Below are 26,753 nucleotides of genomic sequence, written 5' to 3' on the forward strand. Positions count from 1 at the left end.
TCCCAGTGATCCACCACAGTGAGCCTAGCCACATGTAAGGCTATGCAAAAATACGACGTTAAGAATGGATTCCATCTCATTTCGATCAATTCTTATTTTCTGAACATAGATTAATTTCAACATCTTGGTGGTGAGCACAGCAAAATCCTATTGTCAATTCCACCCAGTGAATGCATAAACCACATAGCTCTAGATTTCCAGTCCATTCTGAGATGTCTCCCTTATTTCTTCCATGCCAAGCATATCTTCTCGCATGACACCCCCACCCCTGTTGCATAACATCGCACAGACATTAAGCAAATTTGCTTTTGAGCTCTTGATTTAAGGCTATCAAAAATATTTGGCAAGGAAGAGTATGTTTTAGGCACAGATGCCTGAGAAAAAAATATGCAGGAATTTTGAAAAGACAGCTGTTTATACCATAGCTTAATTTGTGTTGCAATAACATAGTTCAAGTAGAGTCAACAGAGTAAGCAGAGATGTAGCCACTGGAAATGCATTTGCAGTTAGAGCAGGTGCCTCAACAGTGCTTATTTTGAAAAACATTATTTTTATTGTTTTATATAGCGCTCTTTCACCAGCGCCATGAAACCGCTGGTGAAAGAGCGCTATATAAAACTTTTAAAACTCAAACTTAAAACTCAAACTCTTAGGTGCCTGGGCCCTCATCAGGAGGCAACTGCCACCTACACCACCCATTGCCCCTGCCAGCGCTGCCAACGACAGTATCAAACCAGCTACTAACCATCACACTCCTCCTACAAGTGTGACAATTCAGACTATTGCATGCCCCACAAAGCTATAAAATTAGCATGGGCGATAGGTAATAATAATTTTTAACGTATTTTGAATAAGTAAACAACTATTGTACACACCCTAAATCAGACAAACAGTCCACTGCGTGGCAGGCTGTCGTAAGTGCCAGTGCTGCCAATAAAATGCTGTTGCCAGCACTGGGAACCACTGGCTCAAATTAAGCACTGTTCTCCATGAAGGCCGAAGAGAGTAAGGATGGGGGAGTATGTGGTTGGAGAGTCTTAATAATAATAACAGCTTCAAAATAACAAGAGGAAGTCCGTGATGTTTCTCAGTATCGTTCATATGTATAGTTACATTTATATTTTTCTTAACATAATTTTATTGATGATGTTGATAAACAAAACCTTTATGTTTCACAGATGCTAAATAGCCTTGTGTTGGTTTTCTTCCTATTCCCAGATAAAGGTTTAATAAAAATGGTCAAAGCAGTTAGTGTGTGAAATATCCATTTCCAATCCCAGACATATTTAAGAGAAGATGTTCTAAAAACAGGGCATCTGGGTCCTTCCCTGCATCAGTCCCACAACAGGCGTGGTGTGTGAATGTTGCTTTGTGGATAAAAGTGAGTGTGAATATTTTTGGAAGAAGCGTGAGTTTTCACAGGAGGGGCCTATCAGAGCTATAGCGATACAGCATTCCTATACTTGTATAGAGAGGCAGCAAATGTCTTCATAACTGACCCTATAGTTCTGAGGAACTGGGGCAATATAGATGCTCTCTCATCAGAGCCCTGCTAGCACTATATACTCAGAAGCGTAGGCCTGCTAGCCGTAGTCCCGATCAGAGTATTCACAGAAGGCCCTTCATTGTTGTACACATTCTTGGTACTGTATAATTGCCCACTCCCATCACACCGACCCCTACTGACACATATAGACGTGCACGAGAAGAAGCGCTGTCAAGAGTGCTAGAGTAGGACATAATGAGATACAATCTTGCAAACCTCACAATTGTTCCAATGCTAGCACGGAGTAGTAAAAACGCAAGAAATATAATATATGTAATATATGCAGCTCAAACAACCAATCAGAGAGCCGTGCCTATGTTTGAGGTGGTCTACGTGTAACGCTGCCGCGCTTGCCACTTTTTTCTTAACGCTGTTATTTGCACATTGTTGGAACATTTTAAAAAAACTTTTACATCGTTTTAAAATATTGTTGCTCAGCTTGTACCTTTGCCTTGTGATCCTCGCTCCTAGCACGCCCTCACTTCCTGCTTGAGCACTTCTGGTAATTTCACGGTCTAGAGCCCAGTAAAAGCCAGCCGCTGCACAGCATGGCTGAGTGGTGGGTGGGTGGAGTCTCAGGCTACATAACCCAAGCTGGAGCAAGGGCGCAGCGGGCGCGCCGCAGGCACGCCGAACTCTGCACCCGAACGGGACCAGGGGCCAGGACCCCTGGCCAACACCCTTGTATTCCCTGGAGGAACTCCGTCTCCTAAACCAAGACATAACGCCGCTTAATAACAATGTAGCAGCAGTACTGAAGTCGGAAGGGCTGTTAAGGCTACAAACGGGAACGGGGAATAACTACACAACCCTCTAACCGAGGCCGCTTGGGCCTGCTAGCCCTCCAGGACTTAGATTGGCCACCCTGAACACCCGGTCATTACAAAAACACAATCTAGAGGTCTTCTCACTAATTCAAGAAGACACCCTAGACATATTAGGAATCACAGAGACCTGGCTTGAGGAATCCTCAACCCCGGATCTAGTAGCCACTATGCCCCCAAACTATGCGGCCCTCCACCACAATAGACCTGGTAGTTCCAGAGGGGGTGGGGTTGCAATCCTTGACAACCACCTTCTTAAGGCTGAGACTCTTTGTGCAGAAAGCATTGAGGGGGCTGATGTGTTAGGGGAGAAGTTCTGCTCTCAGACGGCCTGTCTCGTCGTCCTGATTGTGTATCGTCCCCGCGAATGCCACCCAGGTTCGTTGAACTCCTTACGGAACTTGTCTACAATATCTGTTCACAATAACAATGTATTGTAGTGGACAGGGATTTCAACTTCCACTGGGAGCAAACTATCAAAGAGTCAAGCTAAACAATTGGAAGAGGCCCTGACTGCGCCGGAACTCAGCCAACTTCTGAACGGCCCCACCCACGAGAAGGGCCATACCCTTGATCTGGCTTGGACCTCCCAGCCGCATTCCAGTCCTCTAGTTATCAGCCCTTGCTCTTGGTCTGACCATTATATAATTAGTGGCTGGTTCCCACTCTTGAAGCAAACAACCTGTTCACCCCCGGAATGGAAAGTGCTGCGGAGCTGGAATAAAATCAGAGCCGATGACCTGGTCACGATCCTTAGTAAATCTACCCCCTTGAGTATAACTCAGGGAGACCCTGACGCACAAAGTGCTGCCCTTGCGTCTAGGCTGAATAACGCTATCAATACGCCAACGCCAGCATGAAGGGAAAGAACAAGGGATAAAGGGAAAGGGGCGCCCTGGTTCAATAATGCTCTACGTAGTATGAAACAAACGCTCCGCCAATGTGAGACAGCCTGGGGGAAAGCTAATGACCCTGGTGCTCGGTTAGAATACCACGCAAGATTTGCAGTCTACAAAAAGGCAATTCTAACAAGAAAAGCAGAATTTTATGAAGCTGAGATTGTGCCTGCTAACAACACTCAGAAAGAGACCTTCCCCATCCTGAAAGAGCTAAGACAAGAGAAGGAACAGAAGTAATACGTTCCAGGCTTTCTTTAAATCAAGTGAAGGATCTTCTGACGGAAATCCAGCTCATCCCTATGCTTCCCTGCCCTTCAGAACCTGTACCCCCACCCCCTCCTTCGATAAACCTCTCACCACCTTCCCCATGCTCAAGCATGATTCCCTGGCTCTACTAATAGGGCAAGTGAAATCAGGCTGCCCTTGGTGGGCAGGGGCCTGCTGACCCCTGCCCACCAAGGATTTTTAAGATGCCTTTTCCCGGGATTAAAGCAGAGATTCTATCACTCCTCAACCAATCCCTCGAAGCAGGGCATGTCCCCAACAACTTCAAGGAGGCACGTGTCATTCCGCTCCTAAAAAAATCTGGGGCTCATACAAAGAATTTGAAAAATTTCCGGCCAATTTCCCAACTCCCATTCCTTGCAAAAGTACTGGAACAGCATGTACTACACTCATTGTCACATAATCTTGAGGACAATCACCTCTTACAATTTAACCAGTCGGGATTTAGGGCCCACCATAGCATGGAATTGGTTATGCTGTTGGTACTCGATGAGCTAAGACTGAGGGCAGATAAAAAAAAACCTGTGCCCTGATCCTGCTGGACCTATCCGCAGCAATTGACACAGTCAATTATGATCAACTTTTATCGCGGATCTCAAATCTGCGCATCCAGGGTACGGCCCTGGCATGTCTTACATCCTTCCTGAAGGGCTGCTCCCAGAGAGTACAGCTGACTGACTATGTGTCCAACCCAGGCACCCTCCCCTGTGGGGTACCACAGGGCTCGGCACTGTCACCCCTCCTCTTCAACGCCTATCTCCAACCCCTGATAGCTGCGCTGAATCAGATGGAGTGCCAGATTTACAACTATGCCGATGACACCCAAATTGTCGTTCAGATAGACAACTCCCCGACTGCCCATTCAAGAGTCCAAAATATTCTAAAATTCACGGTCAATTGGATAACGGCCAATTCCCTCAAAATTAACTCAGATAAGACAGAGGATTTGGTCATCAATAATGACGCAAACACCTGGAACGATCTCTTCTGGCCACAAGAACTAGGCAAATATCCAGTGCCAGCCTTCGCCGTAAAAAGCTTGGGTACCAAAATCGATGCCAAGCTGTTCATGACCCAGCGGGTGTCAGCAATAGTGGGGATATGTGTCGGCTTGCTGAGACAGCTACATAAACTCGCTCCCCTTCTCACCTTTGACACACTCAGACTGGCTGTATCAGCCTTGATTCTTTCGAGATTAGATTATGGCAACTCCCTGTACATCGGCCTCCCGGGAAAACTGCTGACCAGATTACAGGTTATCATGAATGATGCCACCAGACTAATCTTGAGAGTGCCCAGACAAACTCATGTCACCCCCTTTTTACGCCAGCTACACTTGCTTCCGACCAGGCAGAGAACAAAGTTTAAAGGCCTCTGCATTGCACATAAAGCCATCTATGGCCAAGCCCCGAGGTATATTAAAGACAGCCTAGTCAAATACAATCCGAGTAGAATGTTACGGTCATCAGAGGCCAGCCTGTTGGCCTGCCCTTGCTTTTGCCTGTCCTCCATCGGAGGAAGAGCTTTTTCTACCTGCATTCCCCAAATCTGGAACAAGCTGCCAGAGAATGTATATAAGTAACATTCTCTGCTTCCCTTTAGGAAGAAGCTTAAGACAGTACTTTTTTCGTAGGCGTGGGGCACATTTTAATTTATACCATCTCTACCTGGGCTAAGGCAGGGCTCTCTCACAGCGCTTAGAGACCTGACAGTGATAACGCGCTTTACAAATGACAGTTAACATTAATATTAACATTAACATTAAAAGTTCTCCTGGGTAATTACAAAATGTAAGCATGCCTCTCTTTCTCTCTCTCTCCCTCTTTCTCTGGCTCTGTCTCTCTCTCTCTCCCATGTTCTCTCCCTCAGCTGAAGTCTCAGAACTTGAACTGTGACAGAGGGCAGAAAGTGTAATTGTTCATTTAGAGCAGGTCTGAACCAAACTTCCATAGGACAGCTATGATGCTGAGTTTAGATTTGCTTCTTGAGATAGTTGTGAAGCATTAATATATGAGAGAAAACATGAATGGAGTTCCAAAATAGTATTGTAGACTTTAACAGAAGTCACACGCCGTCTCCTGTTCACATTAACCATGCATAACACGCATCTCCTGCGACCCTTCCATTGTAATCGCTGTGACTTTAAAAAAACTTCGAGAAATTCGTTTTTTCTTAACAACCTCTTTTCTAGCTGGTCTTAGTTATTCATGTGAAGATTCCCTTATAATAATTTCGAAAATGTAAAAACCTTTAGGAGGTGTGCAGTACCTTTATATACCAGCAGGCGTTTCGTGTTAGGTCGTTTGTTGAAAGAGTAGACAACCCTGACCACCATTTGCTGAGTCCTGCCGTGGTTACTTGTACTGGTGACTGAATGAGCGCATGAGCCGGAGATCTGCCTGGGCACAGCATCCCAAACAAGGTCAACGCATAGCATTGGGAACATGTACATTCTAATAACCCTCTTTCGTTTCCAGATTCGACTATTGTCCTCAAATAACTCTTTCCAGACGGCTGTAGTTTCTTGCCTGGCAGTTTGCTGTCCCCTTCTAGAGCTTTGTGTTTTTCTGAATTATTAACATCTATAAAAATTGAAACCCCCTTGTCCTCATGTACGGAGCTATTTTACGATCGGTAAGACTCCAATTCGTAAAATCAGACACAGCCTTTCCAACTGCAAAATGTGTTTTTAGTTCTCCAAACACAATTAGCGATTCAGCAACAGATTACTGAATCTTACTGAATTGTTAATTTGGTTTGGGAATAAATAAACATTCGGTATTTGGAAGACGTGTGTTAAGGACGTCCTTTCCAGATACCGAATCTTTAAGCTATGTATTAACGTTTTGCGACCAAAATCTGATCGCAAAACTTTATTATGTCACCACCTCCCCAAAGGAAGTGGTAAGCCATTGGCAAATGGTAAGGGGTGCCTAAGGGGCCCCTTTACCTTTGTGAATGTTCACGAAAGCCTTTTTTATGAACAGGCAGAGGTCAAAGAGACCACCTCTTGCTCAAAAAAAAGATTTGTGTCATTTGTTTTTTTAAACAGATCCCATTTTCCTTTACAGAAAACGAGCTCCATTAAAAAAAAAGTTGCTGTATTTGAAAGTATTCACAGACATGATAGCCTGCTGACCCCAGCAGGCCACCGTGCCTGAGAATGTAGCCAATCATAGTGGGTCACAATGTACGACCTACCTCATGCACATTAATAAGAAAGATTAAATTATGACCCACTACGAATCGGTATTTTGAGAACCAACCTATTAATACATATAGATGAGTTAGAAGTTGGCGTGCAAATTACGACCCCATCTAAGTAATCCGTTTTGTACAATCCATCTAAGAAACTGCAAATTACGAATTCATTAATTGCTACATTTTTCGATTCCTTAAATGGAATCTTTGTACATGAGGCCACCGGTCTCCTAAGGCTCCAGCATCCAGGGGGATTGCCAGCTTCGATTTGGTATTTCTCAGGTGTAGTAATACCTCCCTTTTACAAGATGTTCAGGTCAGGATAGGGGAATAATATAATTACATTTGTTTTTTACAGTTTCGGCAGGTGGAGTTAATAGCTTCCTGGAATTTAAGTGAGTGAATAAGCCTAGCCACATTTGGGGCTGATCAAGGAGCATAGGGTGGAGAGGGGATGGTTCTACCTGGTGCAAATTTGAAAAGAATAACAGACCAAAGAGAGACTTTTTCAGCACGATTTTGATATAAAATGTCTAAAATCCGGTGATTTAGATGGGACATCAATGACGTATTCCTGTAGTTTTCTGGTGTGCCTAACAAGCCCTACTTTTTTCACGAGTGCTGGGACTCACCCTTTCAACTTTCTTTCGAGAAATGGTGGTCATTGCATTGAAGATAAGTACATCAGGAATCATTACATGTAGCCATTGCATATGAAGTCACTACATCATAGTTACCTTGACATCACAACTTCAAAGATAAGTGTTACATTTATATATTTATATTTGTGTATACATATTCATTTGTATACAGGTTTTCTCTTTCTTTAGTTCTTTTCTCCAATGTCTCTTAATTCCTCCCTTCATCCTTGCAGTCTTTCTCTACTTCTTTTATTGCTACCTGGAGTATATTTCTCTTTGTTGTTTCAATCTTTTTTTCTTCCTTCTTTAAGGGGGTCACCTGAAATTGCAGAAGCCCTCTGCCTACCACTCACACTCACTCACTCTCTGTTACACAGATTCACTTAGACACATGATCAGTCACACACAGGCTGACTCACAAATTCACATGCAGACATTGAACTCTTTTACCTGCCCATCCGTACACTACTTACATTTGGGAAGCGGTGGTGCTGCCTCCTAGGTCGGTGTTGCTCCAGGCTTGCATTGTACTCTGCACTTCAGGGGCCATATTATACAAGTGCCTTGGGGCCGCAACGGGCATTTGCGCCCGCAATGTGCGCTCTCCGGGCACTTTGGTCTAACAGAAGGAGCTGCAGACTCTTGTGCGGCGAGTTCGCGGCTGGACTAGGGCAGTACATTTATCATAATGCAGCACATATTCATAGTTTGCGCTGGCCGCACCTTTTAAAAAGTGCGCCCGGTGCAAACAATCAAAATGCGCTTTTTGTGTAATACGGCCCCAGGTGTCTAAAGTTGGGAGCAGGAGGAGAGAGCTGCAACAACCCCTTAGCGGCCCAGCCATGTGTCACTTGGACGCTTCATGCCTCAGGAGGCAGAGAGAGCTGCATGCAGAAGCTCCCTATCGTCAGAGGCATATAGAAATAGAACTTGTGCATTTGACAAGGGAAGAGGCAGAGTACTTATGTTAAGGTAAGCCGACTATCCATGGGGCACTACCTGAGGGAAAGTGGAGTGGAAAGTCAGGGCATCAGGACTGCCCATCACAAGGGTATCTTGCTAAAAGATCTGGGCGGTTAACCTCTCAGGGCGTTCTTTAGAGACAGCACATCAATCATAAGTCTAGATCAGTATTATTGAAAAATGTACAACTGGAGTGGAAGTTCTATAATGAGACCCGATCCCTTCGGGTTGTATCTATAAATAATTAAGCAATTGGAAGAAAATATCAGATTGGGAAATTGGGAGTAGCCTGTTATATCTGATTGATTCAGAAAAGGGGGTGATGATGAACAGAGTGTCTGAATTAAGCAGACCGCTCTTACCCAGTCCAAAGATCAGGGCTTGATCCATCACCGTTATTTATCTCCATAAGCGTGGAAGGGTATACTCAGATGTGAGTCCCTTGCTCATTGCACTATCAGGATTCAAGCAAGCCGGGCCGAAGACGGCTGAAATGCCAGAAACCGGTCCCCGGAAGCTTGTTTCCTTCCCAGTATAAGAATTGGCTTGGTAGTCTGGTCTGCCCTGTTCCCATGATGCACTGGGCCAGGGACAGACTAATTTGCATGTAGCCAGGTTCTGAGCTGGGATGGTGCAGTGAGCTAAAAAACGGTGATGGATCAAGCCCTGATCGTTGGACTGGGTAAGAGTGGTCTGCTTAATTCAGACACTCTGTTCATCACCACCCTCCTTTTCTGAATCATTTTGTCCACCATAAGCGTGGAAGGGTATACTCAGATGTGAGTCCCTTGCTCATTGCACTATCAGGATTCAAGCAAGCCGGGCCGAAGACGGCTGAAATGCCAGAAACCGGTCCCCGGAAGCTTGTTTCCTTCCCAGTATAAGAATTGGCTTGGTAGTCTGGTCTGCCCTGTTCCCATGATGCACTGGGCCAGGGACAGACTAATTTGCATGTAGCCAGGTTCTGAGCTGGGACGGTGCAGTGAGCTAAAAAACGGTGATGGATCAAGCCCTGATCTTTGGACTGGGTAAGAGTGGTCTGCTTAATTCAGACACTCTGTTCATCACCACCCTCCTTTTCTGAATCGTGTTATATCTGATTGTGCAGCTCCTCACATATGCATGGGTTAAAGTTAAGACCAACCACAGGAAATGCTACATATGAAAAATACTAACCTCAGACAGAATACTTACAGGAGAGCTATTGATTTGCTTCAAATCCAAATTCATTCCACTTTTTTTTTATGGAGCTGCAGCATTATTTTATAATTTAAATAATCACATATATTGTGCTTCAAATGTGGTTGCTGTTAAAACAACCTACCCTTCATTTTGCATCCATTTAGATTCTGGTGTAGCTGCTCCATCCACTCTCGCAGGCCAAGACTTATAGAACTTTAGCCCTAATTTAAAACTTGGCGAATGGAATCCTCTGTCAAAACATGGTGGACATCCCTTTCACCTTATTATAATTGTCATTGGCTGTGGTGCACTTGTAATGTAGCGTATGGGATATCCTCCATGTTTGTGATGCAGTTTCTCATCTGCCAAATTGTAATTAAGCCCCTATGTTTTCATGTGCTTCAAGTTGGAGCAAGGGACATTGAAAAAAGTTGTAAGGGGGTTTCAGGGAAGCAGTTGAAAATAGTAAATAAGCATAACTAAACTCTAGAGCGAGAAGATTACACCTTGGTAACTGGCAAGTTTTTATAAAGTTGTGGGTAAATGTAATGTAAATGTGTGTGTCGTGTAAAGCTCACTGCTACCTGGAGGAGTCCTGGCGCTATAGACCTCTGGGGAACCCGTCCTGGCTTTCCCTGTGAGATGTTCCCTCCTGGGTATCTCCAAGGTGAAACCAGGCATCCCCGGTGGGCTGTTGTGGAGATGAGGCAAGCTAATGCCCAGAGTTGCCGAGTGTGATCCCTGGTTAGAGTAGGCACCGAAATGAGAATTATCGAGTCCGCTGACCCTGGTTCACGACCCCGCCGCATCGGGGATTGAACCCTGGTCCCGGGCCGTCCTCTGCTTCCGGGTCTGCCGCCTCTAACCAGTGAGCCACACCACTCCACTGTAGTTTCAATCCTGAAACCTAAACTGTGAGTCTAAAAGTAATACATATACTATCCATGTTCCTAGGTAGCCCCACAAGATGTGATAAGGCAGCAACAGAAGAAGTGATCAGGACTCTAATTTGCTTTTTTCTTACTCTTGAGGGACAGACTCCTGGTTGTCATTTAAGGGCCACTGTGATTGTTCTTGAAATCATGACAGGTTACATGCTACCCTTGTGATGTCAGCCAATTGGATGATAGCTGGAGCGGAGAGCTGTCGAGAATAAAGATTCATCTAACTTTGCCCTACTTAGTGTCTTCATGAAGCACAACATTCAGCTGTGATCATGACTAAATTTCTTCAATTAAACTGGGATTTGTCCGGCAACTTCAGGTTGGATTGTTTCTATAAGTGCAGGGCCAACTCTTATTTGCCCATGGCTGGTCTCTTGAGTGAATTAGTGAACAGAAAAAAATGGTCTGGAATGCGTTTTGAGCAATAATCAGTCGCTATTACTTTTGGAAGCATTAGACCCATCATTTGTGTATGAGTTTGTATTGTAGTGAAGCAACCTGCAAGTGAGTGGTTCCGCTGGATGTCAGTGGGGTTCTGGCCAGCCCGCTGCTCTGTGTGTGGTGTTAGTGTAAGACTAGCAAGAGCTCCGTAATCTACGTGCACCAGATACGCAAACTAATGGACTAATTTTCTGTACCCCGAGGACCCTGGATATGGTCAGCTAATCCACAAGCATTGACAAAGACAATAGGTTTGAATTTTCCATAGTGAATTTCCACAGCCACCTAACATCCAATTCCAAACACACAGGCATATGATAATAATGATAACTTGTGTTATATAGTATTCTCCCACTCTCTAATTCACTGTAAACACCATATAGTTTTATTACCAATTTAAATTTACTCAATTAATTGACCTCTGAATAATCCACGGATAAGTTAGCTTTGATGAGATATGAAGTTTTTACGTAAACAGCTGAACTGGTAGATACATAGATACAATGTCTCTAAACTACCTCAATTTGTTGTAACTCTCCATTCTAGGCCTTTTGTTTTATCCATAGTAAGCGTTGCAAGCTTCAGCATCACTTTCTTTTATATATTGGGCAGTGTCGACTTACTTCTATTCCTTTTCCTTCTTCTAACTGTGGTTTCCTTATCAATGTTTTCTATTATAAATACAGAAGAAGTATATTGGTTCAAATATTCAGGGGCCCAATAGGATGTCGGGTGCCCCCGCCAGGCTGCCAGTAGCCACCGCCGGCCTGGTGGGGGCAATCCGCCCGACATCCTGTCCTGAATTCCCCCCGCCATATTAGAATGGCGGGGGGACTGCAGCGGACGGAAAGACCGTCCACCGCTTTTCCACCCCGGTCGCCTTGCGGCCGGGGCGGAAAAGGATTAATATGGGGGCGGTGTCTAATAGACACCGCCAGCCATATTAGGATAGCCCAAATCGGATGCCTGCGGTGGGCCCCCAGAGTGAAGGAGAGGTGGGGGGTGCACACGGGGGTACCCTCCTTCATTTCCATAAACAAAGCGGCAGGCACCACGTGGTGCCTGCCGCTTTGTTTATGCAAATGCTGTAATGCATTTTTAGCATTGTGGCGGGCGGTGCTGAGAGCTTCGCCTGCCACAATGCTAAAAATGCAGGATGTGCCTGCCACTGTGGCGGGCACATCCTAATACCCCCCACGGGACCCCCGCCCTTATGGCGGGTGGTCCCATTCCCCACTAGGATGACGGGCCGACAAAGTCCACCTGTCATCCTAATAGGCCCCTCAGTCTCTCTAGGCGTTTGCGGCACTTTTCTCTCTTACATGTCACGATTTTTGGACTAAAGTAAAGTAAACATGAAAGGAAAATTACCTACACCCTTGTGGCATTTTAAGTATTTACTTGAATTAGTTGACATGTTGCTAAATTTCCACTTTAAATGCCTAATTAAAATTCCACATACATTGTTCAAGAAGCTGTTGGGCCATTGTCTACTCATTGTAGACTTACGTCTATGATTTAAAAAAAAATCAGACATTTTCAGGAGTAAATCCGTGTATCATAGATTTTCAATCTTAATCCTGCTGCCTGGCAGACAATCCCCTTGGAAGAATGAAGCGAAAATGCGCATTAACCAATCAAACTTATTTTTCTTTCTCAAAAGCCCTAACAGTACATCTTAATGGAATGGATGTTTGGAGCACTTTTGCATCACTTCTGGGCATACTTACTATAGACTTTTCGGGGCATAGTTGGTGTACAAGTGGGCTGGAAAATTATTGGGAGGTTTTGTGACTCTCCCAAAATTATGTTGAGTGGCGTTTCTCCACTGACTCACTCAGTAGAACACCTTTTTATGTTGTACCTCTACAAATTTGGCTGTGAAAATTCTGCCATACCTGCTTTTTCTCCAGTTACAAGTTCCTTCTACGGGAGTAAATGTCTACAACTACTGATTATATTATTATAATGTGTTTACTCTGCCCCTAAAAATTTGACTGAGGAAATTCGGCCATGCCTTCTTTTTCTCCGGTCAAAGGTTCCACCTACGGACGTGAATATCTTAACGTTATTATACTGTTATTTAGAATGTCAAAATGATGCCCAAAAGAGGGATTTTTTTTTGCAATGTTGAGTTTAAATGTTTGTGAATCCGGTTCCCTGAGCCTCTCTGCTAAGGGCACCACAGATTTAGAACAGCACCTTCTCATCCAACCAGCACCAAATCAAAAAGAGCAACAGAACTCAGATTTCTTAGGATTTCTGTCCCTATGGGCTGAAAATGTTGCGCAGCTGCCCATCCTGACAACGTGTTTTTATTTTGTTGTATCAGGATTTGCAGATGCTATGATCTTATTCTGGTCGCAGATTTCAGTTGCATACACATGCCTCCAAATGTAATAAGTACTAAGGTGTAAATGATGTAAGATCAGGTGTCAAACACGACATTTCATAAAGTAGTCGTTGGGATGGTATTTCATAAATGGAGCAGTGCTTTATTAAGCCTGTCAGTGAACAAGGCCTTTTATGGGAGGCCAGCTAATGTATATGCTTTGACTAGTTTGCCTAGTAGGCATCTTCTCTACAGCCAGTTCTTCTTCATGCCCAGCATATGCCTACACACATATGACATCCCTACTTTGTGTCACCCCTTTTTATATAATAGACCGACAGCTGACCTGAATCTGTTACTTGAAGCTCTCAAGCTGTCCAGGAAAGTTCTGCTGAAGGATCCCTGTCAGCTGGCTTCACAACTCGTGGGGCGCCTACAACAGATTATTGAAAAAGACAAGCCAGTAGCACCAGGTATGCCACAATTTTGTCACATTTGTAGAGAAATATAGAAATGAAAATAAAATAGTATTCTACTTTTAAAAAAAATAATTTGATGTGAATTTACTGAAATGTGAGAGGTAGCGAAAGTGACACCTTGCTCCATTCTGCACTTAATTTGAGCTGGTGCTTGCCGGTACTGTGCAGCAGCACTTAATTATGTCAGCAAATAATTATGACAGTCTAACGCATGGTTCAAGTTCAAGTTCAAGTTCCAAAATTTATATAGCGCACTACTCACCCAGAGGGTCTCAAGGCGCTTGGGGGAGGGAGGTGTTTTTACTTATCGAACATCCAAGTTTTTAGTTGCTTTCTGAAGGAGAGGTGGTTCTGTGTAAGGCGGAGGTGGGTGGGGAGAGAGTTCCAGGTTTTGGCCGCTAAGTAGGAGAAGCATCTTCCTCCCATGGTGGATTTGTGGATGCACGGAATTGCGGCGAGGGCTTGATTGGACGATCGTAGTTGTCGGGAGGGGGTGTAGAAGGATAGAGGCTGAGGCGTTTTTGATGCGTTGGAGTTTTTTCTGTAGTTTGGCTGTGGTTCCGGCGTAGAGGGTGTTTCCGTAATCAAGTCGGCTTGTGACCAGTGCGTGGGTGACCGTCTTTCTTGTTTAGGTCGGGATCCAACGGAAGATTTTTTTGAGCATTCGTAGGATGTTAAAGCAGGATGATGAGACGGCGTTGACTTGTCTTGTCATCGAGAGGGAGGAGTCCAGGATGAAGCCCAGGTTACGTGCATGGTCCGTAGGTATGGTTGCGGTTCCGAGGGCTGGAGGCCACCATGAGTCGTCCCAGGCAGAGGGGAATGGCCCTAGGATGAGGACTTCTGTTTTGTCCGAGTTTAGTTTTAAAAGGCTGATCTTCATCCACTCGGCTACTTCTTTCATTCCTTCGTGTAAGTTGGTTTTGGCGGTGTTTGGGTCTTTGGTGAGGGAGAGGATCAGCTGGGTGTCGTCTGCGTATGAGATGATGTTGAGGTTGTGTTGGCGTGCGATGGAGGCGAGGGGACTCATGTATATGTTGAAGAGGGTGGGACTGAGTGATGATCCTTGTGGTACGCCGCAGATGACTTCGGTGGCCTCTGATTTGAAAGGGGGGAGGCGGACTCTCTGTGTTCTTCCGGTGAGGAACGAGATGATCCAGTCCAGTGCTTTTCCTTGTATTCCGACATTGCTGAGGCGTTGAATGAGGGTGCTATGACAGACTGTGTCGAAGGCTGCGAAGAGGTCAAGTAAGATGAGAGCGACTGTTTCTCCGTTGTCCAGTAGTGTTCGGATGTCGTCTGTTGCAGCGATGAGGGCGGTTTCGGGGCTGTGTTTGGCTCGGAAGCCGGACTGTGAAGGGTCGAGGGATTTGTTGGATTCGAGGAAGGTGGCGAGCTGACTGTTGACAGCTTTCTCGATGACTTTGGCAGGGAATGGGAGAAGCGAGATGGGGCGGTAGTTCTTAAGTACGGTTGGGTCTGCCGTGGGTTTCTTCAGAAGGGCGCTGAGTTCGACATGTTTCCAGTTTTCCGTGAAGGTAGCGGAGTTGAGGGAACAGTTAATGACATCGCGGAGATGGGGTGCGATGATGGAGTCTGCTTTGTTGAAAATGTGGTGGGGACATGGGTCGGTTGGTGATCCTGAGTGGATGGAGTTCATCAGGCGGATGGTGTCTTCGGTGGTGATAGGGTTTCAGGCGCAGAGGTCGTTAGAGTGCGGTTTTGGTTCAGAGGTGGGTGGAGTGGACTGGTCTTTGGACTGGTTTTCAAAGCTGTTATGTATTTCGGCGATTTTGTTGTGGAAGAACGAGGCTAGAGAGTCGCAGAGGTCTTGGGTGGGAGTGATGTCGTTACTGCCGGTGGAGGGGTTAGTGAATTCTTTGACGATGTTGAATAGTTCCTTGCTGTTTTGGGCATTGTTGTCAAGTCGATCCCTGAAAGCTGATTTCTTGGTGGATCGGATCAGTTGATGGTGTTTGCGGGTGGCGTTTTTGAAGGTGGCTAGGTTGTCAGTGGTTGGGTTTTTTCTCCAGGTTTTCTCGAGAGTACGACAGAAGTTTTTGGATTTTTTAAGGTCATCGTTGAACTAGGGGGCTTTTTTGCTACCTTGCTTGATTAGATGGTTTTTCAAGGGTGCTAGTTCGTCAGCGCTGTGGATGATCCACTGAGTGAGGTTGGTGGCTGCTTGGTTAGGGTCCGATGAAATGGCCGGGGGTTTTGGTGAAGCGATGTGAAGAGTTGGTCGGTGGTGATTTTGTTCCAATTTCTTCAGGGAATAGGTTGTGGGGGGTTGTGGGTCGTGGACTTTTTGTAGTTGAAGTGAACGCAGCTGTGGTCCGTCCAATGGAGAGCTGTGGTGTGATCGAAGGAGATGTGCTTGCTGGAGGTGAAGATAGGGTCGAGCGTGTGTCCGGCAAGGTGGGTGGGGGTGTCAACAAGTTGTTTGAGTCCGAGATTGGCCAGGTTGTCCAGGAGGGTCGTGGTGTTGTTGCCGTTTTTCTTTTCCAGGTGAAAGTTGAGGTCTCCCAGTAGAATGTAGTTCTCGGATGGGAGGGCATGAGGGCTGATGAAGTCAGCGATGTCTTCGCTGAATTGTGTGCGGGGTCCTGGGGGTCTGTAGATGAGGGTGCCTCTGAGTGTGGTTTTGGGGTCGGTGTGGATCTGGAAGTGAAGGTGTTCGGCGGTAGCGAGGTTATCGTCGGAACTGGTCGTGATGCGGATGGTGTTCTTATGGACAATGGCGATGCCTCCTCCTGTTTGGTTGGTGCGATCGTTTCGGATGATCTTGCCACATTTAGCTCCTCAACAGGATCCTTTTTACTGCTGGTTGGCTAAAGAAATGCAGAGTAGAATATGCACATATTACGCATGGTTCTGAGTGTCATGTTAACATTCTGTTCTCACTGCTTCCTTCCTGACCACATACACCACTGGTAGCAATTCATTGCCTATGAGACCACGTGAAGGTCTACAACATATTACCTCCACAGCAGATTGGTAAACATTACCACAAAATGCTAGCAGCTAGTAAAGACAAATTATGTTGAAATACTCTGCTCCGAGTGCGATAATACTAGGGTTCCATACTGCTGCTGGGTCCCCTTATTGGATTGTACCCCAACACACTCCAAAATAGCTCTGCACTACCCTGGGCCTGCAGCAGTAGTAGCTCTTTGTCAACAGTTGGGGAGAGGAGTTGGCCTAACGGCTAGGGCAGTGGACCTCAAATCTGGGGGACTGGGTTTGAGTCTCGGCAATGACGCTGAACATCCTGTGATTCTGGGCAAATCACTAAATCTCTCTGTGCCTAAGAAAAATTAATATGTCCTCATGTAACTCAACTGGTGCTATGTAAAGCGCTCTGATTCCCAATACCTTGGGGTCAAGTTTGCGCTATATATAACTCTGTAAAAAAAAAAAAGTGGTAGCTTCATGTCCACTGGTTGTCGGCAAGTATTGGGTGGACATATTAATATTGGTGCAGATAGAGCCTTCACTGCAAATGAGAGCATGGTGTCCAGCACAAATTATTAATGCCAGTGCTAAGTCCTTTTTTCATTTTATAAATCTGGCTTTTGGAACATCCTTAGCTGTCTCGTCAAATGACTGTTTACTCTGAAAATAATCAAAGATATTATACATAAAAAGTGCTTTGGTGAGCGGGCTTCATATATTGGTCTGTTAAATGGTCATTCACATCTTGCTTAAGAGCATACAGCATGGAGCAGTGTGCCAGCCCACTTTACTCATTGGCTACCTTCCCTTTGAGTGTCTGCACAAAGCCTGTGCACATTGTTCGCATCCACTTAAAAATAGTACCCTTCTCTTCATTGACAGTGATGTTTTTTTTATCTTTGAATAACTGCTTTTTGCTTGCACTTCGAGTGACTAGTTAAATGGTGACTTATTTTTCAGTCTACTTTTTAAAGTTGCTGTTATATAGTGTGCAAATGAAATTGAAACATTGTAGTTGCCTGATATTTGAGTGCTTGCTTAGTTAGGTCTTTATTTATTCTTGACTAATTCCCCAATAATGATAAAAATATTAATCAAATACATTGCACAACTAAAAGGTTTGTTATTGAAAAACATTACTACTAAAACAACTATAGAGATTGATTTAAAATTTAAATTTTTTATTGTAAGCGTATTGTGACAACGTTTAGCTAGCAACGTGTTTTTGTGGCATATGCTTGCAATAAAAAAACACTGTACAAAAAAAAACCTGATTTGTTTGGCTTGCCAATGCTTGTTTTATATTGTGAGCAGTAAAGTGTCCCCTTATGGTTTATCTATTACTATTTTCAGCATTGTTTGCCACCATAATTAGATTGCTAGTGGTAATAGTTAGATCAAAGCCAAACACTAGCATCTTCTACATGACCCGTGGTATTGGGGTAGAGAGCACGCATTTTCAGTGCTCCATTTCTACCTATAAGTATATATATATATTCACTGAAAAAAACTTGAATTAGCATTTAAAAAACCTATTAAATTCACATGTGCCACATGCAACGCCGGCACCCGAGAAATGACCAGAAACCCTCCCCAATCTTCTCCCAGCACCTCGCAAAGTAAGCAACCCACTCCCTCGGGTCCAAAGACAAGGGAGATGGTCCCAAACATACAACCCCAGTTTGGACAATACAAAATTGTTTGTATATTTTGTGGAAAAACAATTACCTATGGTGAGCAAAGCATTAAACTCATCAACCGTGCTGGTGACAACCACAATTGCCCAAAAAAAACTTAATTTTTTCCTAAATTTTTTTGCTCCAGTTGAGCCGTTTACAATTCCCTGTTTTTTGTTTGTCCCCATAATAATAACAAAAAAAATATAAAATTGTTCATAAAAGCCAAAAAAAGGTACAAAATGTTCAAAAAAACAATAAAAAAAAATTTAAAACAACAAAAAGAATAAAAAAAAAGATCTTTTTAGAACTACCTCCAATTTATGCTAAATTAAAAAAAAAATCTGTCATTCTTTTTTCCCCATGGTACGCTCCCCGGTTCGCTCCCCGGTGCGCGTACCATAATATATATATATATATATATATATATATTATAGGTATTTATAGTTAGGACCTAGCTACCATAGGAAATCCGTAACATTCTATTGGGAATAACTTTGGCGCTGGTTGAGGAATTTGCGTGTAATTTTCCAAAATTTTGGCCAGCTCCGCTCCGCTCCTTCCCTGAAAGTTTTGGGGGGATTCGTGAAGTGGGGGCTGAGAAAAAAGGGGGGTCCCAAAACGTGTTTTCCCCATGCAATTTTCCATAGGACGTTCTGACAAGGCTACAGCCCGAACCGCTGAACGGAATTACACCAAACTTTGCAAAATTGTAGGGACTGGTACGCAGATGTGCCTTTGCTATATTTGGTGAAAATTGCTCCAGTGGTTTTTTCGAAAATTAACTTCAAAAACACATATATATCTATAGGCGCGCTCCTAGCGCTCACCGGTACGCGTACCGGTAAGCGCACCCGGCGGGCCACGGGAGTGCGCAAGCGGAAAGCTGATTGGCTCTAGGATGTCTGTCAACATTCTAAACAGTCCGAAGAGTCCGCCATCTTGTGTCTCGGTAGAATCGAGACACAAGAGGTGAAAATAAAAAGGCGGAAATTATTAAAAGAGGGCAGGGTAGACACCCCCTGACCCCCTAGGTTTTGTGAGGGGGGCATAGAAGGACCCTGAAGGGCAAAAAAACTATTTTTTTTGGGTGAAATTTTTGTGGGGTAAGCGCTTGGTGCGTTCCCATGTACGCTTACAGGTACGCGTACCCTGAGCGTACCATGGGGAAAACCAGAAAAAATTGGGCCTGGGGGGTCCTTGTGGGACCCCCTGAGCAGGCCTAGGGGGTCAGGGGGCTTCTACCATGCCCCCTTTGCGTGTTTTGCACCTTTGTTTCACTGCTTTCTGGTTCTACCGAGGCACAAGATGGCTGCCAACACTTCCTGGTTTGGAGTGTTGACAGACAGTGGCAGCCAATCAGCATGCCTTTCACAGGAAAGCAGCTGCTCATTGGCTGTCAATACTTCTAACCAGGAAGTGTTGGCATTCATCTTGTGCTAGGTAGACCGAGGCACAAAAGAAGCAGAAAAACAAACGTGTAGAATGCAAAAAGGGGGCAGGGTAGAAAGAACCTGACCCCCTAAGGCTGCTCAGGTGGTCCCACAAGGATATTAACATATTTAAACGTTATCCGCTAATAGAATTAGCATTTAAAAAACCTTGCGAATTCACTGAAAAAACCATAGGTTTCAGGCCTTATATAGTTAGGAATTAGCATATAAAAAACCTTTGAAATTCTCTGAAAAAACCATAGGTTTCAGGCCTTATATAGTTAGGAATTAGCATTTAAAAAAAACATTGATATTGCTCCTATATAGTTATTTGTACTAACTATATTTCGCGCACCCGCAATCCACTGCTGATGATGTCACATATTAGATCATTCATGACATGGTCAGTGACATCACTGATGACATCTCAAATGACAATTTCAATGGTTTTTTAAATGCTAATTCCTAACTATATAAGGCCTGAAACCTAGGGTTTTTTCAGTGAATATATATATATATATTTATTTTTTATTCCAGTTCCCATTCGTACGATAAAGATTGGATACCAATACCAGAGTACGACTAATTAATGATTTTCTTTGTGTGCTTTATTTCATACTGCTGTTACGAGTTTCGGCATTGCTGCCTTGGTCAGTCACACACAGTGGTCGAAGTGGGCGGGATCGGAAGGGCACGACGGGCCCCTACTTTTTACATTTATTACAGTCCATTCCCCTACTTCTTTTTATTAAAAAAGCATCCCAGGACTGCAGGAATGGTCCATATTAAAATGATAGTTTATTCATTCAGCCGTGTCCCCTGTGTGATGCATATCGAGGAAGGCCTCTGCAGCGCCCACAACTTCCTCCCCCTTCTCCTCTGTATATGGGGACAGGGACCTGAAAAACAACACTGAAGGGGCAGTCAGTGGCAAAACTGCTACGTCTAATGGCTCTAATGCTGCAGTCATTTACAGCTAATTTACTGCCAACGCTACCTACCTGCCTATCCTCACTGTGGCCAATACAGTGGTCACATCAGGAAGATTTGGTGGCCAAGCCCTTGACCTCATGTGCCCTTTATTTTTGGGCTCACTCAGACTGACGGAGACCAACTCCTGAAAAAGAAGAATAGGGATTCCGTGAGGAATCTCTTGCTGGCTGCAAATCTGCTCTCCAACCAGCCAGAACTGGAAATTGGGAGGAAGGCGACTGCTGTAGAAGAGGCCCTTAGCTGACCCAGCCCCACCAGCCTCTCCTGGAAATCGTTCTGCATGCCTGCCCAGAGGTCCCCAGCCCCTCCTTTACAGCTCTTCTCTTTTCTCCGCACTGGGGTCTGCAAGAGGAGCCTGGACTGCCTCTGAACTCCATGACTCGCTCATAAATAAACATCAAGTAAGTTGGGAAAATGAAAGAATACCTTGGTGCATTTTTTTACAAATGTTGAATGTCTTAATCAGCTGTTTTTCTTATATTATTTTATTTAATGTGTCGTATGTTATTTTATTAAAATGTATGGATGCTCTGTCTGTGTTCCGGGATGTGGTCTTTTACAAACATACTGTTGACCTTTTAAAAAAAAAATATATATATTGCATCTAGGCAGCACAAGTTCTGTGACCCCCAAGCCCTAGAGCCCCTTTAGGACCACATCCAGGGTCAGGCTGTAAAAAACAACAAGGCCCTGGCACCAAGGTCAGACTGGCCTTGCCAGGCATGGGATGAGAGGATGGAGGGGTGTGAGGCTGGTTTTGTAATTGGGGAACGTTTTGAGGCAGTGCTGCAAAATCGGCCCTGAGTTACAAAACAAGCATTTGCAATGCAATAGGTCGCGTATTTGTGAAATTTTAAGCTATTGGCATTGTAAATGACAATGACAATGCATTTTATTTCTATGTTTTCAAAACCATCACATAGATAAAAGGTTTGTCATTTACAATGCATTGCCAGTAGCTCAAGGTCTCGCAAATGCGAGACCTATTGCATTGCAAATGCTTGTTTAAAGCCCTCCCAAGAATGTGTGTAGACCACAAACATACTAGGATACCAAAACGGAAAATGGATACTGAAAATGAACAAATAAATGTACCTCTTTTAAAAAGCATTTAACATTTTCATTTCGTTCATGTTTACACAAGATCACACAGTGCTTTCTTTAATACATCACAGAGTTACCTCCTCACGGTGAGAAGACTGAAAACAAAACCCTATTGCAAGAATGCAGCAGCCAGGCTGCTTGGCGCTTCAATCTCAAAGATGTTACCTTGTGCAATAACGAATTCTAAAGTCGACAAAGTTGATAGACCCTAAGCACTGTAAACTGCCCCAGATCGCCATATGTGAAAGTGACGCCAAGACTTAAATGGTTGTTTTGTACTTGAAAGTCGCTGCGGTCTGTGAAAAAAAAAGAAAATTTCTTATCGAACTGAATGTCTACACAGCTGTTCTAATGTGCTCCAAGTTAAATATAAAGTCGTGCTTGCACATCTACACACAATTTCTCAAAAAGGGTGTAAGTCATTGAAGTTTACAATAGTATACACGCCTTAATAAGAGTTGATTTTTAAGTTCATAAAGAAAAAATCAAACGACCTTGAAACCATTTAATGTCCACGTGTCTTTGTTACAAAGAAATATGTATATATTAAAGTAACTGGTGACCATGGAACGTGCTTCAAATCCCTCTGGTTGGGTGTCTGCCGCTGTAAGCAGGTCATAGACACGTGTAAACAGGGCGCAAACTCTTTAATACAAGCATTTGGAATGCAATAGGTCTTGCATTTACGCGGACAACAGGAGAGAGGGCGAGTGAAAGGCACAGACAATGAGAGGGTAGGTGGGGGAGTGAAATGCATGGACAATGGGAGGGTAGGTGGGGGAGTGAAATGCATGGACAATGGGAGGGTAGGTGGGGGAGTGAAAGGCACAGACAATGGGAGGGTAGGTGGGGGAGTGAAAGGCATGGACAAAGGGAGGGTATGTGGGGGAGTGAAAGGCACGGACAATGGGAGGGTAGGTGGGGGAGTGAAAGGCACAGACAATGGGAGGGTAGGTGGGGGAGTGAAAGGCATGGACAATGGGAGGGTAGGTGGGGGAGTGAAAGGCATAGACAATGGGAGGGTATGTGGGGGAGTGAAAGGCATGGACAATGGGAGGGTAGGTGGGCGAGTGAAAAGCACAGACAATGGGAGGGTAGGTGGGGGAGGGAAAGGCACAGACAATGGGAGGGTAGGTGGAGGAGTGAAAGGCACAGACAATGGGAGGGTAGGTGGGGGAGTGAAAGGCATGGACAATGTGCACGGTCTGATATATCTGATTGTTCATCTTCCTGTTGGAGATAGATTGGAGGCAGCTTTGACTCATCTAATGCAACGGACAGGGCTAATATGTGTGCTGCAAAGAAGGTGCACCATACCGATGGCAGAAATGTATTTAATATTCCAAAGTTCTAATTAAATAATGGGAAAGCTGGATTTGTAGTTTGTGGGTGTCATTAATTCATTGATGATTAAACCCATATTTTATAGGGACCTCTACAAAATATCTAGTTTCTGTGAAATAAGAAAAACATTTATAAACATTTATAAACTTCATATTATTTAATGCATAAAGATAAATTAACCATTGCCGATACTTCTCAGCTTTTGCCTAAAAAAATGTCAAGCGCCAGCCAGAATTGGCATCAATAGCTAAACTGCAGGTTAGTTTGGTCAACGGTTGGTCCCTTTGTATATGAGAGATGACTGGTAGAAATTGGGATAGTATTATGGCTTCTCTACCATAAAGATTTAGTATTTTAGACATAATAAAGTGTAGGCAGGAAATGTACAGGAAGGTCAAAAAGGCAAGTGGTCCTGTGTGAGAGCCCCTAGCAATAACATTAATGTGCTAGCCTCAGAGGAATACCCAGAGGCCTTCTTTTGGAGATAAGTTGTGCAGGAAGCTTTGTACAAAACTGCTCATGCGTATCATTCATGCAGGAACCCAATTCAAAGGATATTCAGAAAGAATCTGTGTCTTACACTAACAGTGATCCATGACGTTTATATCAAATAAGCATACATATCTACAATGGTGCATTGAAAAAGGCTTTACAGTAACTGGGTCATACTGGGCATCAGACGTTTCCCAGGGTGTCCGGAAGGGTAGGGGGTCGGTTTAGTTAATGGGGCAGATTTTGTAGCAGTGCAGGACTTTAAAAAACACTGCAAAGTTCATTGTATATTTAGCAGGTTCTGGGCAACAATAAAAGTGCCACGATAAAGAGAGAGATGAGAGGGAGTTTTGTCTGATGGCTGTTTTGACTCATCAAAGGTAGTGCAGGCGATTAATACGCCTGATGCAGAGAAAGTGTACCATGCATATCAAAGGACAATAATTTATGTGCATAGCTCAGTGGGTTACTGCTTTTTGTTCACTTCCCGAATTAAAATATAATTTTTCCATTTACTGTCAATATCTCTCTCAAGTTTTTTGTGAGAAGAAGAGTTAGCCAGTTCAAAAGGACACTTGAATACATAATTCCTATGTTTGAGCAACTAGATGGCTGACATGAATGTGGAGAGGTCCTGAAGGGTTTCTGTGAGTTAGATCAGGTTCTCCTGATGAGTCCCTTTCTCTTCTGAGCCCTGCTTAACCCATTCCTTGCTGTACAGGAATGCAACAAAGGCACAACTGTGTACAGGAGGAACCTTGTATTCATGTCCTCAATGTTTGAGACAAAATGTACTCAACGACTTCTGAACATTGAGTGTAAAAGCCTTAAGGTAACATGTCGTTCCTGCTTATATTTCGCATGCTTAACATAATCTTGCATTCCCTATGAGTGTTTGCTTTTTCCAGGATGTTATTTGTTTCAGGCAGTGCATAATTTGAATTGAGTCACATCCAGCTGTTCATAATGGGGCAGAATTGGGTTGTAACTGAAGACAGTGCAAGTGTCTCTCAGTGGGGCAGAAGGGTGTTCGGGAGGATTGGATGTGGCACTATGGACAGTGCTAGAAAATTTGTAACTGGGGAACCTGGTTCAACCTTCATGACTAGTCCACTAGACAACTTGCCTGAGGGAGCACATTCTCCTACTAGACCTTAGAAGGCCCAACTAGACCTTAGAAGCCCTGGTATCTTAGTACCTTGAATGCCTGTCCAGCACAATCCATACTGAAGTTCACCTCCAGCCTTGCAGGCAGGCCTAAAAAGCAGCTCACCCTAGAGCAGCAGTGACTTTGCCAATGAGATCACAGGACCCTTGAGGCCAGTCGGCCTCACTCATTGGTGCCTCCATTGACTTTGTTCTAGCAGTACTAATGCAACTCACCGGGGAATGGCAATGCAGGATTTGCATGCACACCAGACTAAGGGGCATGTTTATGAGGGCTTTGCACCAAGTTTGCACAATACAACGGGGTACATGCACAACGCAAAGCTCCAAGTCATTATTTAAAAGCCACGCAAAGCCACTTTGCATGTCTTGAATGGCTTCATAAATATGGAGTAGTACAATGCAGCGCAAACTGCTGCGTTGCCTTACGGTGCGCAAAGGAGGTGTTGCGGTGGGTGTTGCATGGGAGAATGGTTTTGTAACTGGGGACCGCTTTTGCAGCAATGCTGCAAAATCTGGCCACAGTAACAAAACCAGCAGAACTGGGCAGCATAATAACTCACTCCTAAAAACACATAAATTACTGCAGTGTTCCTTGTAAACCCAGTAGTTTTCCTGCAACAGTAAAATTCCCCACGCAACTCCCACGGTTTCTGACGCATTCGCATATTTACAAGGACTTCGAAAATTGGGATTGCGTCAAAATCTTGCACCTCCTGAGGAGAGGCATAACGAGGAGAAATATTGTTATTTCTCTGCAGCCCACATAGAAAGAGGAAAGAGCCTCTTAGGATTGTTTTTGTACAGGAAAGAGCCCCTTCCTGCACAAAACAATCCTGCATGCAATGGAGGCACCCTTGCACCATGGGCCAAGTGTGCCTGCGTTGGCACTAGGCTGCCAAAACGGCTTCAGCACAGGGAGAAAGGACATAAATGCACCTTATTGGACAAATACGGTGCATTCCTTACCTTTCCCTGTGATGCAGGGCAGCACAGCAAAGTAACTTTCTACGCTGCCCTACACTACCATTCCCATAAATATGCCCTTAAGTTCGCAAACTTCACAGTCTCTGCCTCATGCACAAGCACTTTTAGCATGCGTTGCCTGCTTTGAGGCCTCTGCAATTATTCAGCAATGGAAGACTAAATTATGTTGCAGTGTTGACTAAATCATGCAGCAATAAAGGGCTGCGGCGTAATGTTGTATATTTTCTGATACTTCATTATTTTGACATTTTTACACATACTAACCGTTTCCACAAAGGTTTCACCCCATTAATAGCAGTTTAACAAACAAGTGAAGCACTGAGAACGTGACCAGTCAACCTTTGTGAAGGTCCCTCCACTTCACAGCAATACAAGTCACGTTGTTTTGATCCATTTGAGCTACACGTTTTTTTTGTTAAAAGTATCAGATTATGCAGCAAATGAAGCATTATGTGGCAAACACGGGAGGGCTATAATTATGTGGAAAACATTTGCAACCTAGGATATTTTGCCATTCATGTTTGAACTTCTCTCATGCAGTCTCTGTTGGGTGGTATTTCTAGGCGCCCACAGTGCTCGTGGAGAGATAAAGGACAAAAGTGTCTAATAGTGATTGTAGAGGATAGTAGTCTGAATGGGAGAAAATAACTGATTTAGATAATCCAAGGACTACTACCTATTTCTGACTCTACCAATGCTTGATGCTCATAATTTCAGAATTGATGCTTTTGCAATTCTCATTACAAACTAACTTGATTAGTAAATACACAAACTACTAATAAAATAGTTTTATCTCATTCATCTGATACTGCTAAAAGCATCTGCAAAACCACCAGGTCTGGGTTGTTTGAGAGTGCTATGTCTA

The 26,753-nt window shown here is 44.1% G+C and overlaps 1 protein-coding gene across 1 annotated transcript in view; it reads left to right on the forward strand.

Annotated features, from left to right (window-relative positions):
- The window catches only part of LOC147668654 (uncharacterized), a 574,419-nt gene that overhangs the window by 336,379 nt on the left and 211,287 nt on the right, over positions 1 to 26,753 (forward strand). The window contains exon 17 of the mRNA XM_086948545.1: positions 13,592 to 13,731. Within this exon, the coding sequence (XP_086804671.1) occupies positions 13,592 to 13,731 (140 nt within the window). The remainder of the gene's footprint in view (positions 1 to 13,591; positions 13,732 to 26,753) is intronic.

Source organism: Lissotriton vulgaris, unplaced genomic scaffold (assembly GCF_964263255.1).
Source record: "Lissotriton vulgaris unplaced genomic scaffold, aLisVul1.2 SCAFFOLD_518, whole genome shotgun sequence".
In the NCBI taxonomy this organism is placed as follows: domain Eukaryota; kingdom Metazoa; phylum Chordata; class Amphibia; order Caudata; family Salamandridae; genus Lissotriton; species Lissotriton vulgaris.